This window comes from Pelodiscus sinensis, chromosome 4 (assembly GCF_052426305.1).
Source record: "Pelodiscus sinensis isolate ZL-2025 chromosome 4, ASM5242630v1, whole genome shotgun sequence".
In the NCBI taxonomy this organism is placed as follows: domain Eukaryota; kingdom Metazoa; phylum Chordata; order Testudines; family Trionychidae; genus Pelodiscus; species Pelodiscus sinensis.
This window is the reverse complement of record NC_143055.1, coordinates 31,625,629-31,644,078: the sequence shown is the minus strand read 5'-3', so window position 1 is coordinate 31,644,078 and position 18,450 is coordinate 31,625,629. Positions and strand designations below refer to the sequence as shown.

Sequence of the window (18,450 nt, the reverse complement as noted above, 5' to 3'; positions counted from 1 at the left end):
TTATTCTGAGGGTAGAGAATGAGAGATCTATCCTTTCTGCAAGTCTAGATAATTAATATAATATACATCAGTTTTGGAATTCTCATTAAAATAACTTTAGCATAACCACAACACAGACATTTGTAATATGTTTATGTAACTAGATATAAATAAACTAAATATAAAACCATGCACAATAGCTCTGGAGCCCTTTGTTCACAATATTAAAACTACTGTATTACATAATAAAGGATCTGACAGTATCTAGGCTTGCTCCCTACAAAATATGGCATTCTACATTTAAAGATAATGCATCCTTTAACACAACAACCTTGCTATGTTATGTATGAAAAGGGAAACATTTGAAGAAAGTATCTATAAGTTTCCTCAGAAATGCTTTTGAATTCCAGAATCCCAAGGAGATTAATTGGCTGTCAGATAACAATGCGCCTCCATCAGATGGACTTGGCAGTTGTAAACAAAAGGAATTTTCTCAGCTTTTCCGTACAAATATGAAATATTTGCTCTTAGCCAACAGCTGGGGTGATTTAAAGAAATCCTGCATATATATTAGTTTCATTCAAAACTGCAAGCCCCCTTCCCACCTCAAAACATCCGACTGGATTGCAGAAGAATAAAAAAACTTGATGCCATTAGAGTAGTAAAAGCTTCCAAGCTGAGCACACTACAGTATCTAACTAGGGAATTACATTTAATAAAAGAAATACTAAGGTCTCAGTTTCATTACTTGAAAAGTGTCACTATAGAACTAAACTCCACTGTTGCAAAAAAACAGTGCCCTTGATATTAACTGCACCTGTCTTGAAAAAAAAAATCAAAATGTCATTGATTAAAAATGTAAACATCCATGTTAACATTTGTAAGAAGTTGCTTAATATTCCAAAGCTTAAAGAAAAAACTTTAATTTCTTAGTCTATCAAATATTTATTATTAATTTAAATTCCCATTGTGGTGCACACATGTAATATAGTTAATTTGTTTTAAAAAGTCAAAGACTCACTGATCAAAATACATCATGATTTTTTTTATACAAGAGACTTATATTGGATAACATTTTCAAAGCACGTAGCAAAAACCAAGCAATATTTTAAAGAGTGAATTAAGTTGATTATAAGAAAATCCTTATTATAGGATATTCAGGAATGAACAGAATTATAAACTTCTTTGACTACAGACAAGACACTGAGTTTATCAGTTGAGTAACATCAAATCATATCGATGATTAAGATACTGACCTTCTGAACTCTAAAATATTCATACTGTTCCTTAGTCAATCTTCTAGTACAATGTAGATTTCAGTTTGGTTTTCTGAGATTAACGTGCAGAAACTAGGTTTAGGAATATTTTAAGTGTATATTCTGCATATTACCCTCCCACAAGTCATGGGAGCAGAAACGCTAGTGTTTATTAGCCACTCAGTTACATAAAATTGACACGTTTTAAAAATTTTACTTCATTATTGCCTTATTTTTGTAACAATTTATATAGAAGGCTTTTTTCAATAGCTTTGAAAAAGCTTGAATAGTCTAATCAGTTCATTTGAGAATTGTGCACATTACCAATTTCTAACAGCATGGCAAAATTGTTACATGGTAGCACTTTCCTTTTGCAGGTGGTTGAAATTTGGTTTCTTACAATGAACCAAAAACTGCACACTTAATCAAAATGTATGTAATCAATGGATTTCTACAGATAAAAGTTGATTTAGCATCTATCAGTTTGTGTCATAAGTTAGAAGCTCATCTCTAGCCTTATATTTGTGTATTTGTAGTTTAAATATTACAGACAGCAGTAGGGGATACACAGCATGAAAAAATTAGGAAGATACCATGAGCCAGATTCTTCTCACTTATACGGATGTAAAGCAGGAGTAACTCCATCAATGTTGGTAGGGTTACACTAATGAAAGACCAAAAATCAACCTCCAAATGTGTACTTTTGAAAAAAAAAATAAGAATATGGGACTTGATCCTTCAGAATTGGGCCCCATTTTTTAAAAGAACAAAGTAGTATATTGTATTACCAAAGTACGTTCAGATCTATTGTAGTGTTTTCAGCATGGAGAGAATGTAAAATATTTATACCATGCTATAGATTATTAGAATTTTAATATACTAGAGGTATTTTGCCCTTAGAGATACAATACTGTACACAACATAACCCATAAATTTCTACAGCTATTTTCATATACAGTATCCAAAAAGTAGTATCCTGGGAAAGTTTGCACTGGAAACTTGTAAAAAGCTAGCAATACAAAAAGCTAATACAGTTTAAAGAAAAACAGAGCTCAGCTTTCTATTTACTAGTCTTAATGCGGACATCTGTATTTTGATTACCGTCTGTATAGTTCTGTTTCTCCTGAGTGTTTTGTGACTATTTCCCCCTCTATTCATCAGCTTTCAAGAATAGCAAAGCTACGTAATTTTAAGGGAACAGAACCCAATAAGTATACTTCACATTTTAAAATATTTTGTATTGGCCAGAGTTTTAACTAGTTTTATTTATTACAAAACAGTTAGATGAATGCACATACTGAACATTTTTGTCTATATTCTGTACAGTGAGAATCACACACACACACTTGGCATCTATTCTAGTAATTATAAAGTGTCTTTCTACAAACTGTTGTAAACACTCAAACTCTCCAAGACTGAAATCTCACCTTGGATCTCAAAAAACAAAACCAAAGAAATAGCTTTAGAATATAGTCCCATGCTCATATGGAAAAAAAAGTTAGGTATGTAAGTCCTCGTACATTCAAAGGAGACTTTTTCTTTAGCATTTGAGCCGTTATCTTTGAAGAAAACTGCAATTTACATTTTGAATCTAGACTATTTATCCAGGATTTCCCACCCATTGTAGGTACTGTGAGAAATGCCTAGGGCTCTTGTTTCTCAAACATTTCAAGAGTTGGACTATAAAAAAACCAAAGACAAGTGAAGTGACAAAAAATATAATAAGTTACATTGTCATATGTTTGAAATTAAAAATACTTACAGCCTCTCCAGCTCTTTCAGATCCTGGAATGCTCCCCTTTCAATAGTACTAATCTTGTTCTCCATGAGCTGACTGAAATGTAGAATATTTATATCAGTGAGTTTTAACAGCTTTATGATTACTGGCTGCATTAACACCTGCCATTACTGCACTTTAGCACCTGGTACCTTGCAATCATTTCACCTTTATTAACTCTGCAATTCTTATTCCAAAGTGAAATTTCACATCCAATTTAATATATTTATAACCCCTGTCATTCAACTGGGACACATGTGCATGAGAGAGAGAAAAATAGTCTTTATCATTAAAGGATCATAAAAGCAGACCTCTAAAACTCCAGTTAAATAAGTGGGATAGCTGATCTACACTTTGTATGGCAAAGAAATAAATTATTCAATTAATATTTCACAATTCTGGAGAGACACCTATATCCCCTGGAAATATGCAGTGGTAAAGTATGTCCACAAATGGTATAATACACACACACACACACACACACACACACACACACACACACACACACAAAACTGTGTGTAACAATTTTTAGGACAATTCAGTCCCAAACAATTCTTTTGGCTTCCCTGAATAAAATAGCAATAATTACAAAAAGAGGCTTCATTTAATCAGTTTATAACCAGAAAAACTTAACATTAAGACCTAAAATAATAGACATTAAGGTATCCAGACAATAAATCCAGACAGACAGACTATAGAATATCTATTGGTTTTAGTTTCTAAACAAAAGCAAACAATTTTAAAATAGAGAGTTGTGATTACTTTGAAATTGAATGTATTTATACTCACCTATAGGATTTGGTAATCCTAAATTTACAGTCTACTCAAATGAGAATAAGCTAATTTTAACCAAAAATGAAAAAAAATCCCTTTTCATACATTTGTAAACTACCAATTATTTTAAAGCCTCAAATTAGTTTGTTATATTTATAGTTTTAAGGAAAAGTGTACAAATCATTAAAAGTTATATCCAAAGTAGCTAGCTACCGTGGAATTTTCCAAACTTTTTTTGTCATTGCATCATTGTCCTCCCCCAACCAATATATTTTAAGTTCAGATGTTATAACGTAGGAGTTAAATGAGGAAAATATATAGCTTCACTTTTTAAAAACTAAAATAAATTTTTTTTCCAAAATGTTACACCATTACATCAGAAAGTAAAAACAAGAACTTACAGGACTCGAAGATGTCTTAGGCCAGTAAAGTCAGTCTTGGTGATTCTTGTGATATTATTTCCATTAAGGTCCCTAAAGTGAATCACATATTAGCAGAAAAATGAAACATTCAACAAGGGATTCAAAATTATTTGTTCAGTTTCATGTTCAGTGCTTTAAAACCAATCAAGAACTTAAAGTGCCTACAGTTAATTCATAACATCATCTCTGTATGAATTCCTCATAAAGGGACCATAAATTAAATGTATTTTAAAGTTAATCATTTTAAACTTTGTAAGAAGGACCTTATAAAAACCAATGTATTTACCATTATGTGGCTCATTTACTCTGAGTTTTGGAATTATCTATTTTGTTCATCACAAGTTTATCTTAAACTTTTTGTAATATTTGTATCTAAGTACAATTAGAACTAACCAATAATTAGGCAGAAAACTATTAACATACCAGCATAAAAGAAATACAAACTATGACCAAGAAACAGAGTAATCAGGAGTTATTTGGATAACTATTTTTGCAGCTTATTAGATCTATTACTAAATATCAAAACTTCCTATGGCAAACAGTGCCTAGAAAGCTTCAAAAAGAATCTTCAAATATTTACATTTATAAGAATTTTCCTTACAAACATATGCTTGAAGAGCTTAGCATTCATACTTTCACAGCTCAGGAAATCCCACTGAGACTGAAAAGTGCAAACTCAGAAGCAATGATGGAAATAATAATCAGGCCTTGACATTTTTGTTCAGATTTCAGCACCACTTTCCCTTCTGGAGTTAGTGCCTCTTTTCTGGCATCTTAGGTCAAGAACTAAACTGGCCCTGGTTCCAATCACTGCAAGTAAAACCAGGCTTTACTGTGACTTGAATGTACTTCTTGACCTAAGCCATAGGGGAAACAGTGTTACATAGAAACTAACCTTAGGGTTACTGATCATTTAGAACATTCTTTAGAAAAATCAGCACATTATGTTATTTTAAGCAAAAGTGGCAGGAAACAGTTTCCACTGAACAACGCACAGTTTCTTCACAGGGAAGATTACAGTCAATCACTTTGGGATTTATCTGAGTGCAGACACTGCTGGAGTAAGATGTGTTTACACTTAAACCTTTAAACAGTTCTGAATAGCATGAAACAAGTGATGAACAATTTAAAAAACCCAAAACTTTTTTCCCTCCTCTTCCCTTTTCAAGAAACCAGGACAGTATTAGAGCCAGCAACTCTTTCAGGGGAAAAAATATGTATTTTTCAGAGAGGATCACAATCTGTATGCAGCGCTGTTATAGCTGTTTTGGTCCCAGGACCTTAGAAAAACAAGGTGGGTGAAGTAAGATCTTTTATTGGGCTAATTTCTGTTGATTAGAGCACAGATCTGGGCTTGTACAGAGAGCTCTTCAGGTCTGGATCCCAATTTGACAGAAAAAAAAAAATCAGAACTAGGGACAGTTTATTCAAAAGCAGTAGTATGTGTAATTGGGGTGAAATCCTCTTGCATGCCCGCTTAAGGGTAGCAGAGAACGCAAGACCAGCTGGGGGCAGGAAGGAAGACATGGAAGAGTTTGAACTTTTTGTAGGGGAAAGATGTGGGCACTAAGGAACATATGTTCTTGCCAGTCTTTCTAAAAAGGGAGTGTAAACACAGTCTCACATACACACACACACCCTCCCCATCTCTTTGCATGTGCTACGGGATTCCCTCCGCTCTTCCTTTCTAAAAGCGGAATAGCAAAGGCAGAGGGTTGAATTGCCATTTGCCAACGCGCGCCGCTGGGGAGCTCTGTCCTAACCCTCCAGGGCCTCCTTGCGGAGCCGTGGTTTTGCACACCAAGTTACCGCCGGGAGCCGGGCAGAAGGGGGCACGCCACAGGAAGGGGAGAGGAAAGCAGAACTCACTTGGGCAGCCGAGCCGAGCCGAGCCCCTGTCTTGGGGCAAGTGGTCCCAGCCGGCTGCGGGGCCCTGCCCCCAATTTAAAAGCCAGAGCGAAGTTTAGCTTTGCACTAGTGACAAAACTCCCCCACCTACGGCGCCGGGCCGGGAGCAGGGAAACTACCGCCCTACATGTCGCCTGCTCTGTGCCTGCAGCCAGCGGCCGCAGAGAGGAGAGGCGGCCGCCTTCCTAGCGGGAACGGCGAGGCGCTGGGACCGATGGGTCCCTCTCCTGTCCCCTAGCCTAACCCTCCAGCCCGCGAGGCGGAGAGCGGGCAGAGGGCGCAGGGACCGGAGACCTAAGCAAAGCCTCCGAGGAGTGCGAAGGTGGCACCTGCCCAGGCGCGGGCGCGTCGCAGCGAGGAGGCGCCACAAGGGATGGGCGAGCCAGGAGGCCGCGGGGCCCCCACACCCAGCCACCCGGGGAGCGCGCGGCGCGTTGCGGCAGGCGGGCTGGGGGTTACTTACAGCCTTTCGGTGTTGCGGGGGATGTTCCTCGGGACGCTCCGCAGCGCCAGCCCGTGACAGTCCACGGTGCTGCCGGAACAGGAGCACTGAGCCGGGCAGGGCTGCGGCGCCCCCTCGCTCAGGATCACCGCCAGCGCCAGCCCCAGGCAGAGCCTCCCGAAGCCGCCCATCCTCCGCTGCCGAGGCTGCACCGCCACCGCGGAGCCCTCGAGCACTGGCCCCAGGCCCGGGAGCCCCTTCCTCTTTAGCGGAACGAGCCCGGGAGCAACTCGGAGGGTAGGAAGGCAACAGCCGGAGTCCTTCGCGATCCAAGGCGCGACCACAAATCCCCCCGGAGAAGGTGAGAAGGCGGCACCAATCCGCCCCGGGTTCAACTTCGCCGCGGGGCGAGCCGGCCAAACGGAGCCCTTCGCGTGGCAGGGAAGGTGCAGGACGTGGGGCTGGGTCTTCTCGCTCTCGCCCCCCGCAAACACGAAGCCAAGCCCCCGACTCCGGCAGAGCTGGGCGACTCCGCTTCTCCCTTCGCCTTGTCCCTTCTCACGCCCGCGCTCGGCTCCCCGCGGCTAGAAGCCACGCACCCCGCGTTTGCTCAGCGCTGCCCGTTTCCCATAGAGCTGCATTGCGACCGGCGGCACCACACGCGAGCGAGTCAGAGCACTTGGGCTGAGCGGCTCCCACACGCGCTTCCCCCACCGGCGGGCTGGGCACAGTCTCGCAAGGGGGTGGGGGCTCGCTTTGCAACTGCTCACACACACACACGTCTGCGAGAGGCGCCTCAGCAAACCAGCCCTCGCTCCCACAGCTTTCATCCAACTGCCTCCTGGGGGGGGGAGAGAGTCAGCGCACAGGATGCTGTTGCCTCGTAAGCTCCCCAAGCCAAGTTTCGCAGCCAGGCGGCAGCGGCAGTTGAAGTGATCCCGTGCCCTGCTGCAGAGCGCGCTCATCCACCGCCTCCTCCTCGGTGACAGATCGCAGTCAAGCGGTCCTGGGAGCGCAGCGAGACGGGCTCCGAGAGCCAACGGGCTGGGCTGGAAGTTACGTCCCCTCTCGTCTCCCGGATACGGCGGCGCTGCTGCAGCAGCCAGGCACCTGATGGGAAAGGTAGGAGCGGTGCGGGTCGGAGAGGAGAAGCAGTTCAGCAGCGCCCGCGATGGCTGGGTAGAGGGGCAGCGGGAGGAACTTTCCTTCCCTCAGCCTGGGCAGGGAGACTGTTTCCGTTCCCCTCCCAGATAGCCGAAGGCGCACCTGAGCGGAGGATGTCCGCACAAAACAATCCAGCTGGCTCCAGCCCTGTAGCTCCGGGACTGCTGGTCTCCTGCACAGAGGGAGAGGAGAACGGGGGGGAGAGGGTGGGGAAAAAGAGACAACACGCAAGCTGCCGCCTTCACACCCCCAAGTCTCGCAGTTTGAACAATAGGATGAGCCACATACGCAGGCCGCTTCTCTTCCCGTTGCAAGGTGTGTGTCACTGCTCGCCCGGCAGAAAGTGCTTCCCAGGGCGCCACAAAACCTGTGCCAGCGCTTCCCGAGCTGCTACTGCTCCGCGCTTTAGCAACCAGGAAGCCTCCAGCAGCTTTAGCCACAGACACCAGGACCCTCCGCCTTGCCTCGTCCTTCGCCGGTTCTCCCTGCTGCCGCAAACATCCAGGCACCTCTCCCGTAAACAACACCAAGCCAGAAGTTCCCCACGCTCGCTTGTTATATACGGGCGGCGGAGCCTCGCCTCCTCCGGCTACGCCCAAAACCGCCAGGGCAGCATTCATTGGCTGGCCGACTCCAGACCTCCAAGTCAGGGGGGAGGAGGTGAGTAGAAAAGGAACGCAAACAATGAATGAAAGTTTAGCGAGACCGAGAAAACCTAGCCCCTAACAAGCGACCTGCCTTCCCAGGGAAGCTGGCGGCAGCTGCACCGCCTGCTGCTGCTTAGTCTTAGGGTAGAAAGAGGGACAAAGTTCCCCTGAAGCTGAGCACGACATAAACCGCGCACCCTTTTCTGCAGCGATCTCCACCAAAGACTCGTAGGGACTGGTTAATATTTGCAAGAGTGCTAGAAAAACAACTGCAAGGTCTATGCAGATCCACAGCTTCAGTTCGCTCCCTCTCTCTCCTTTCTCCCGCCAACGCTCTCACACAGTTTTAGTTCTTTTTCAGACCTGAGATTTTTCTCACACACTTTAAACACCTCAGTGCAGAGAAAACTCAAGCTGAGTTTGTGAGACAGCTGGAGGCGGGTTGCATGCCTATACTGGTGTCGTCTGCTTGCGAAAAGCTAAACAATCTTGAATATTTTTATGCCTAGCTTATAAACATCTCAACTATGCCATTGAGTGTTTCACCACTAACTGAAGAGAGCAGTTGGAGGAGGATATGTTTGCCATTTTCTTGCATTTTTAAAATCCATATTTTATTTAAATTATACCAGAACCTTCTGAACAATTAGTTTCTGAAAATTCAAAGTTTAATGTGATTCTGTATACCTTTAAATAAGCAAAGCATCAGCATCATCTTGTTTTAGTTATACCTGAATGGCAGATCCTGTTTTCTTTTAAGGGAAAACTAATTACTTGATCTGTTCCATTCTGACACCTGTAAAATGCATGCTCAGTTTTACTCTGGGATAGGAATGCTAGACATTTTTTAGGAGGCTAACAACTTTTATATATGCCAGTCTAAGGCTGTCTCTTTACTGTATTGAATTTATTCCTCCTCCCAAATTTAAACAAGGCGATTTAAAAAAATCTAAGCTGAGAGAGATGAGAAGTTGATTCCTCATGCACAGAGGACACCACCAGAGAAGGCCATGTGATTAGCAAGGTGTAGTTTGTAAATTCTCCAGGGAATCCCCAGCTTCTTCCATATGACTGGGTCCAGCTGAGCCTCTGTCCCTGGAGTCTGTGCAGCACAATTCAGCAAGATACTCACTACACCTATCTTCTTGGTACCAAGGAGAAATTCAGTTCTTAGTTATCAGGACTGCCTCTGCTCCAGCACAGACTGTCTCAATCTCAGTTCTATTTGTCATCTATGTCTACTATGGTGACCTGAGAAGTTATAACTTCCTACAGTTTTTAAGGTGTTTATGATGTCAAGAGACAGCTAGGATTTTCTTGCCATTACTAGGAGTAGCCACTTTCTCCCATTGCTCCCAAGAAGGATGAAGCCAAAGGCTCACTTTAACCAGACTGACAATTTCCATACAGCCTTTTCAGGTGTAAAAGAACCTGACTTTCATAACAATGTCCAAAGTTTTCCTTGGGACTAACATCAGACTGTCCTCAGTTGAGATGGACCATCATCATTCACCAAACCAGAACCAGGTATAAGTGGTGTTTCCAATCCTCAGTATTCTATCATACATCTCAACTGTTTTCATTCAAAAGTAAGTTTCTATCTCCCATAGTTACATAGAAAATTGTGGAAACAGAAACCAAACAGATTCTAAATGCTAAGAATGAGAAGCAAAAAAGAACCAATATATTTTAAAATTTTCAGGGGTTTTGCAGGCTGGGGGGAATGTCTATCATGATTTCTGAATACTTGAGATTAGCCTAACTGCTAAGACACTGCAGGACACAAGGAGGGCTCGTCTACATTGGCCCCTTTTCCGGAAGGGGCATGTTAATTTCAGAGATCGTAATAGGGAAATCCGCGGGGGATTTAAATATCCCCCGCGGCATTTAAATAAAAATGTCCGCCGCTTTTTTCTGGCTTTTAGAAAAGCCAGAAAAGAGCGTCTACACTGGTCCCGATCCTCCGGAAAAAGCGCCCTTCAAAGTAGGAATAAGATCCTCCGGAAAAGGGCGCTTTTTCCGGAGGATCGGGGCCAGTGTAGACGCTCTTTTCCGGCTTTTCTAAAAGCCGGAAAAAAGCGGCGGACGTTTTTATTTAAATGCCGCGGGGGATATTTAAATCCCCCGCGGATTTCCCTATTACGATCTCTGAAATTAACATGCCCCTTCCGGAAAAGGGGCCAGTGTAGACGTAGCCGGAGTGTTTAGAGGGGAAGGAGAAAGGGAATGCTGAAGCAATAAAATGTTGATGCAAGTGAAAATGGGAAGACTTGGCAGGCAGTGAGAGTTTCATCAGAATTTTTTAAAAGTCTGTCCCCACAAAGGTTTTAATTTGGATAAATCATTAAATTCTGTAAGAGCTAAGCACAATTTTTAATTCCACTGGTATCACAATAAGGAGAAAAGAATCAAGAACAAAAATCCTACTAGATATTATTTTTAGAAAATAAAAATAGAGTTAGGCCTTTAGTATTTACAAAGAATTGATTCAATAAAATGTTAGGTTGCATAACAACATTTTTTTCTCCCAGTGAATGTGGCTATTGTTTGTTATATTGAAGATACATTTGTCTTGCTGGGCAGAATTCTAAGGTCGGAAACACTCCCCCATGCCAGAGACAACTTGTAACTGCTGATACAAGTGGGGGCAGAGTGAGGATGGACCTATGCATTACCTCTGCTCTGCTCTCCCCCTCCCCCACCCTGCCCAGCAAACCAAAATAATAGCAATGCACTCATGTATAATTTTGAAGATGTGTTTGTGATATTATCTTAACTGGAGGGAGAGGATGTCACAAAAAACCTCTTCAGCAACCCTTAGCCTATGAAAAGTCATCATGTGCCACAGTTGCATTTCTTGCAAAGTGGCAAGGCCCTGTAAGAAAAAAAATGCACTCTCACCACTATTATAAGTTACCAGCAAGTGCTTACCAACAAAAGCACCAAACTACATTCCATAGAGCAATAAATATTTCATAGTAAAATAAAGTGATAGTGATAATAATAATATAGTATCACAGTGTAGATCAGGCTCTTATTATATTTATTATTATTATTAGTCCTCTTCGCTCCTGAAGGAGCATGAGGCGCCAACGAATCTTCTCCAGCCTTCACAGTCCTGAGAAAGCCGGCTGACTTCTTCCCAGGTCGTGCCCTTCCTTTTCATGTCCTCTTCCACTGTCCTCCTCCAGGTGCCCAACGGCATCCCTCTTTTACGCTTTCCAAGTGGAGTCCATCTGAGTGCCATATGGGGGAGTCTTGTTTCGCTCATCCGAAGGAAATGCCCCAGCCATCTCCAGCGTCTCTGCTTGGTCTTGTTCACAACATTGTTGTTGCCAGTGCGTTGGCTTATCTCCTGGTTGGTAACATGCTGTTCCCAGCAGACTCTGAGGATACGACGAAGGCACCGTCCTTCAAAGCCTCTGAGTCTGCTCTCAATCTTCTTGTTAGTCCTCCAAGTCTCTACGGCATACAGCAGGACTGAGCGCACATTAAACCTATAGATCTTCAGTTTAGTCCTGGTCTGCAACAGTGACAACTTCCAAATGTTGTTAAGCTTTTGGAAGGCTTGCGCTACCAGGGCAAGTCTAGTGGAGATCTCTTTGTCGATGTTGCTGTCTGCCGAGATGTAACTGCCGAGATACCTGAAGTCATTTGCTTCCTCTAACTCTTCACCCATGACGGTGGTTTTATCTGTGTTAGTTGTCCTCAGTTTCATCACTTTGGACTTGCCAGGGTGAATTCTGAGCCCAACGCTTCTGGCTGTCCAGTCAACAATGTCAGTCTCTTTTTAGATGTCCTGCTGATCATGCACGAGACGCGCCAGGTCATCTGTGAAGTCGCAGTCCTCAAGCCGAGCAGTCGGTCCCCATAGCACTATCCTTGATCTACCCTCAGTGGCTATGTGCATCACCCAGTCGATGACCACAAGGCAGATAACAGGTGAGATTACGCAGCCCTGTCTGACCCCCGTCTTCACGTGAAACCAGTCACTCTGCTGTCCTTCATGTCTCACACAGCATTGATTCTCAACGTACAAGTCCTTCAGGATGTTAATGACCTTCTCAGGGAACCCGTATGCTTGTAGAATCCTCCTGAGTGAGAGGTGGTGGATGCTATCAAATGCCTTCTCAAAATCGATGAAATTAATATAGAGCAAAGAGTTCCACTCTATTGACTGCTCTACTATGGTGCGTAGGACGAAGATCTAGTCCGTGCATGACCTTCCACTTCTGAAGCCAGCCTGTTCTTCTCTGAAGATTTTCTCAATGCCCTTTCGCATTCTTTGTAGCAGGACTCTGCTGAAAATCTTTCCCGGCACAGACAGCAGATTAATGTCTCTCCAATTCCTGCAGATGGACAGATCGCCTTTTTTGGGTAACTTCACAATGATGCCCTTCTTCCAGGCCTCCGGTACCCTCTCTTCTTTCCAGACCCTGTTGAAGACACCCCTCAGAGCTTGTGCGCTTGCCTTGGGGTCTGCCATAAGCATTTCAGCAGTGATCTGGTCTTCCTCGGGCACTCTGTTTGATAGCATCTGCTATCTCCAGCTCACTGATGTCCCCACATTCCATGTCTACTTGGAGGTTCATACTTCTAATATCAGCCTCTTCCTCTGGGTCGGGTCTGTTGAGAGTCTCCCTGAAGTGTTCTGTCCACCTGCTGAGCTGTTCTTTTGCTGTCACCAGCATTTTCCCATTCTTGTCTCTTACTACAGTAGACTTGTTGGTAAAGTCTCCTATAAGAGTCTTGGTGATCTTGTACACTGTCCTAGTATCACCTCTGTCTACTGCTGACTGGGCCTCTATGGCAATATTGTCCACATACGCTCTCTTATCTCTTCGTACACTTCTCTTCACGGCAACATTTAGGTCCCTGGAGACCTGTACAGCTGCTATTTTATCTTCGTCACTGCCTGCAAGTGTGCGCTGTTTAACTGCCTTTCTGTTCTCAATGAGCTGCCATGTAGCATCTGAAATCCACTCCCTTCTCTGTTTCTTCTTGTACCCCAATACAATCTTGATGGTTTCCAGGTATACCTTCTGGATATCCTCACAGTGGATATTAATATCATCTGCTATCAGGTCTTCAAGCAGGCTGAATCTGTTGGACAGCTCTAGAGTGAACTGGATCTTCACTGTTGGATGTTTTAGTCTACTGAAGTCAAAGAACTGGCCACCAGTCTTTCTGTCTGTCCTTTTCAGCCGTTTCAGCTTGAGCTGCAGCTTGCAAAGAAGGAGATGATGATCGCTGTTGGCATCTGCTCCTCTCAGCGCTCGGACATCTCTCATGGATCTTCTCCACTTCTGGTTGATAGCAATGTGATCAATTTGGTTATAAGTCCTTCTATCTGGAGATATCCAGGTCAACTTATGTTTTGTCTTATGTTGAAAGACAGTGCCTCCTATCACCAGACCATTATCCAGGCACAAATCTACAAAACGCTGTCCATTATCGTTTCTTTCGCTGACACCCTCGGGGCCCATGCAGGATTTGTAGCCTTCATTATCCAACCCGACTTTTGCATTCAGATCCCCCATTATGATCAAAACGTTGTGGTGAGGTATCTTGTCTATCTGCTCTTGCAGTTTGCTAGAGAATAAGTCCTTCTCCTCCTCTGTTGCTTGTTCGGTAAGTGCATAGGATTGAATAATGGTGGTTTTGGCGTAGATGGAAAATAATCTTGCTCTGATGATCCGAGAGTTAACTGGTTCCCATCCCAGAAGGCTCTTCTTAGCCTGAATATCCATGATGATGCCAACCCCTTCTTGATGCTGTCCATCTGACCTTCCAGAGTAACAGTCAGTCTCCCCTGAACCAAGTGTTAGCATCCCTGAGTCAGTCCATCTCATTTCACTAATGCCCAAAATATTGATCTTGTACTTGGACATTTCTCTCACCACCTGTGCTGTTTTCGCGGTCTCGTACATGGTTCTTACATTCTATGTTGCCACTCTCACTTGTTGCTTGGGTCTTGCTAGGGACTGTATCGGAGCAGAAACTTCCTTTCGGCTTTCATCTCTGCTCGTCATGCTAGGCATCGCTGCCTCGATCCTCAGCTGATCACCCCTTTGATGACTTTTTAAAGTTTTCATTGACGTTTCTGTAGCAAGAGTTTTTTATGTAGTGGGTTGCTAGCCCGACATACAACCCTCCTCCTTTCACATCCTGGACTTGGGACCAGGCAACGGCGGATCAGGCTCTAGCAAGTTGCTATTCAAACTCATGAAGACATGGTCCCCACCCCGTAAAATGTATAATCTAAAAGGACACATGACATTTAAAGACTAGGGGCAGGGGAGGAAGGAGAGAAACATAATCAAATATATGTGAAAAGAGAGAGGGACAGAAATTTGTTTCTTTAAAATATTATAAGTAGATGTCTGATATTTCACTTTGACACTCAACCTTGCTACAGCAAATTGACTAATTCCATAAGGGCATTAAAGGAAAAGTGCCTCCTGAGGAGGAATCTATCCAGTTTGAGAAAAGTATGCCATGTATAAAGGCCAGTTTGAAAGAAGACCCAAAGAACTTGATTAATAGGAAGATGAGGCTGACAAAGGTGGTGTTTGGATAATGTGATAAAGCAGAAGTGGAAAATAAAGGCCATGAAAAAATGGACAGGATAAGGACAAGCTGGAACCTGAGGCTGTGAAATAGGGAGCCAATGTGTTCTATCAGTTCTGGATAAAGATGCAAGAGTGTCTCCCCCTTTAATGCACTATTACACAAGGAAGCATAGAGAAATCTGTGACTAGTGTAACTATTGCTAAGTGAAAGAGTATTTTTGAAAAATTAAATGTTATGCTTTTAATGCCTTGGTGTCCAATCCTACAAACAGTTACTACCAGGCATAGTCTTATTCCAAGAACACCACCATTTAGCTCAATTCTGGCCCACATTAACTCTGGCTTAAAACTGTCCTAAACAGGGAACCATAAACTCCTTCTGAATAGACCGTTCTAGGAGAATGATAGGAAATGGTCCATAAGAATTACAGGGGGCATTAAAATTAACACAATTTTGACCAGGTCTGAGGATCCCTTATATTATACTAGGAGCTGAACCAGCGTCTGGCTTGCCCCTGGATCAGGATCTGAGGGACAGGAAGGTAACATAAAGCCACTTTGGCCTTTTTTTGGAGTGGGCAAAGTACTGCTTCAGTGCACCTGAAGACAGAGCGTGCTTCTGTGGGATGATTCCTAATAGGAAGTGCTACAATTGGCAATAAATATTTTTATGATTATGTCTTTATTCCAAATTTAAGGGAACACAGTGTGCCTAATATGGGCACTATTAAGTAGGTAAAGCCACAAAATTCATCCAGCTAAAAGAAATAGATTTTGTGGGGTTATCTTCTAGATTTTCAGTGTTTTGTCTTAGCGACTCCACAACTTAAGCTTCAGAGGGGTAGCTGAGTGAGTCTGTAACTGGAAAAACTTAAAAACAATGAATAATCTTGCAGCACCTTAAAGACTAACAAAACATGTCGATGGTATCATGAGCTTTCGTGGGCACAACCCACTTCTTCAGATGAATGACATTTAAGCAATATTTTTACAAGCAGAAAAAAAGTCTTGAACTCCTACTGATTTTGCCTCAACAATCTGGCAATTATTATTCAGACAAGGGAAAATAATGAAAAACTAAAACAATTTTTTAATGATTTGTGCTGCCCCTTGTGAAATGGAGAATCAGGCAGGAAACATGCAAAATTATTTTCTTTTAAAAAAAAAAGACTGCACTTGATTGTCACACTGCTTTTACCCCAATATTATTCCATTGATTTAAGTGGCATCTCTCCTGATTTCCACTGATGTAAATAAGTGAAGATTCAGTTCATATACTATTCTGTACGAAAATGAGTTCTAGCAGAAAGTTACTTCATTGTGGGAAATGCTTCTAGCATTTATCTTTTCTATCTTGCTCCCTCTTGTCTTACCTACACACACACATACACCCCCTCTAAGCTCTGGTTTGCATCTGGTACCAGAAATTAACTCTTTTGCTCTCTAACAGCATGATGTCCCCACTGGACAAGCAGGCGACAGGATGTCTAATCCAGTGTTCATAGCCACTCTAGTGGCTAATCAGAAACATTTATTGCTTTTTAATTTTTTAAATTTTATTTATTTATTTTATTCCAGACATCTTTTTTGACCTGGAAGACTGAACTCTTGAGGTGATGCAGAGGTCAATATTCTAATGTTGCTCAACAATAAACTGCTTGACTTGTCATCCCTGTTAACAAAGGCAGCTAGAAATAAATGTTTGGCAGAATTTAAAAAATAAGTGAATGCCAACAAAATCATACTACAAACATATTTGTTCAATTTATTTTCTGTAAGATGAGTAATAATGACTCATTAAATGGCTTGTGATAGTTTTTAATCTGAACATATTGTACAGACTTTTTTGCTTAATGATTTTACTAATTTATCCGCTTTCCATGCTAAAAACACAAGCTATTGATTGTATTTACTAAAAGAACCCTCTTTTCTCCAGTGCTCTGGTCTATTATTTTTTCTTTATTTTTCTACAGTGCAGACATGCAACATATATGTGTCTAAGTGCATATACATAAAGAAGAAAAACATACAGACATCACTTAGCACATGTTCCTGCAGCTCCTTAGGTCATTGGGACTACTCCGAGAAGTCTACTCACATGAATAACAACTGCAGATTTGGGGCTCTTACTGACAAGTAGTATAAAATAAACTGCAATCTACAAATTATGGGTGCAATGATCACCTCTGCAAAAGCACACTTGAGCCATACAAAATATCAAGAAGGTTAACAAACCTGCCTCACTGTTTGTTTACTGGTAAGTTTGTCCCTGTGAAAAGAATAAAGCACTTTCACAGTTTACCATTATTTGACTTCTATTTTCCTGATTCGGAGAGACGTGGAGTGACACAAAGCTCATTTGTATTTTGCTCCCCCTACTTTGAAACTGGACCAGGGTATGTCTACACTACAGCGCTAATTCGAACTAAGCTAATTCGAACTAGTGCATCCAGACTTAAAAACTAGTTCGAATTAGTGTTTTGCTAATTCGAACTAGCATGTTCACACTGAGTGGACCCTGAACCGAGGTTAAGGATGGCCGGAAGCAGTACCGGCAGGGCATCAGGTTAGGACTTAGAGCGTGGAGCTGCTGTCTCATGCTAGCCGAGGGCTGTGCTTAAAGGGACCCGACTCCCACCCCGGATAGACAGTTCTCAGGGGTTCCCCGCTTGCAAAGCAGTTCTGGCTTGGAGTGTCCTGAGTGCCCACACTCGGCACATCACAGCACTTGGCCATCAGCCCGGCTGCACTTGCCACAGGCTGCCATCCGAAGGGGGGGGTCAATCGAGGGGCTTCAGGAGAGCTTCCACCCCGAGGAGCCCGCAGAGCCACCCCAGTCCTCCCCATCGGGGGCTTGTACCCCATTCCTCCCTCACCTCCTTCCACTTACCCCTCCCTAGTCCCCCTTCCTGATGTTCAAAATGACACGTGTTCAAAAATAGAAACTCTCTTTATTTCACAAAACTGGAGGGGGGAATAAAACTGTGGGGAGATGGGGGAGAGGAGGTGGGAAAGGGCAGAAGAGAGTGTGGGAGAGGGGAGGGGGAAAACTGGGAGGAGGGAGCTGGAAGGGGGAGGCAAGGGAAAGGATGGGGAGGGGAAACTCAGGGATTGGGGTGGGGATCTCGCCGGGCCAACTGCCTCTCAGCACGGCGAGGGAGGGGGCCTCGGTGTTTCCGGGGGGGGGGGGATGGGGTGGAGGGTGCAGATGTTGAGGTGGGGGGTGTGGACATTGAGGAAGAGGGTGTGGGGGTTGAGAAGGAAGAGGTGGGAGGGGGGCAGGAGTGGGAGAAGGGACAGTAGTTGGGGGGGCAGCAGGCACAGGACCTGCACGGGGCACCATGCTCTGCAGCAGGGCCTGCAGGTTTGAGTTCAGCCCTCGGACCTCAGCCAGCTGCTCCTGGCGGAGCTGGAGGTCTGCCTGCATCCAGGCCTCCACTGTGCGGTGCAGGGCTCGCAAGGACCCAAGGTGCTGGTCCCAGTACTCCTGCTCCGTGGTGGTGGTCCGG

At 43.5% G+C, this 18,450-nt stretch overlaps 1 protein-coding gene across 4 annotated transcripts in view; it reads right to left on the bottom strand.

Annotated features, from left to right (window-relative positions):
- Positions 1 to 7,135, bottom strand: part of SLIT2 (slit guidance ligand 2) — a 396,011-nt gene extending 388,876 nt beyond the window's left edge. For 3 of the 4 annotated variants that reach the window (XM_075930669.2, XM_075930670.2, XM_075930671.2), the window contains exons 1-3: positions 6,580 to 6,883; positions 4,188 to 4,259; positions 2,998 to 3,069 (exon numbers count right to left, since the gene is read on the bottom strand). In XM_075930669.2, the coding sequence (XP_075786784.1) occupies positions 2,998 to 3,069; positions 4,188 to 4,259; positions 6,580 to 6,749 (314 nt within the window). In that variant the 5' untranslated portion in view covers positions 6,750 to 6,883. Of the gene's footprint in view, positions 1 to 2,997; positions 3,070 to 4,187; positions 4,260 to 6,579 lie in introns of all 4 variants that reach the window. The other variant, XM_075930668.2, reaches the window with a different exon arrangement.
- Positions 7,136 to 18,450: the final 11,315 nt, after the last annotated feature.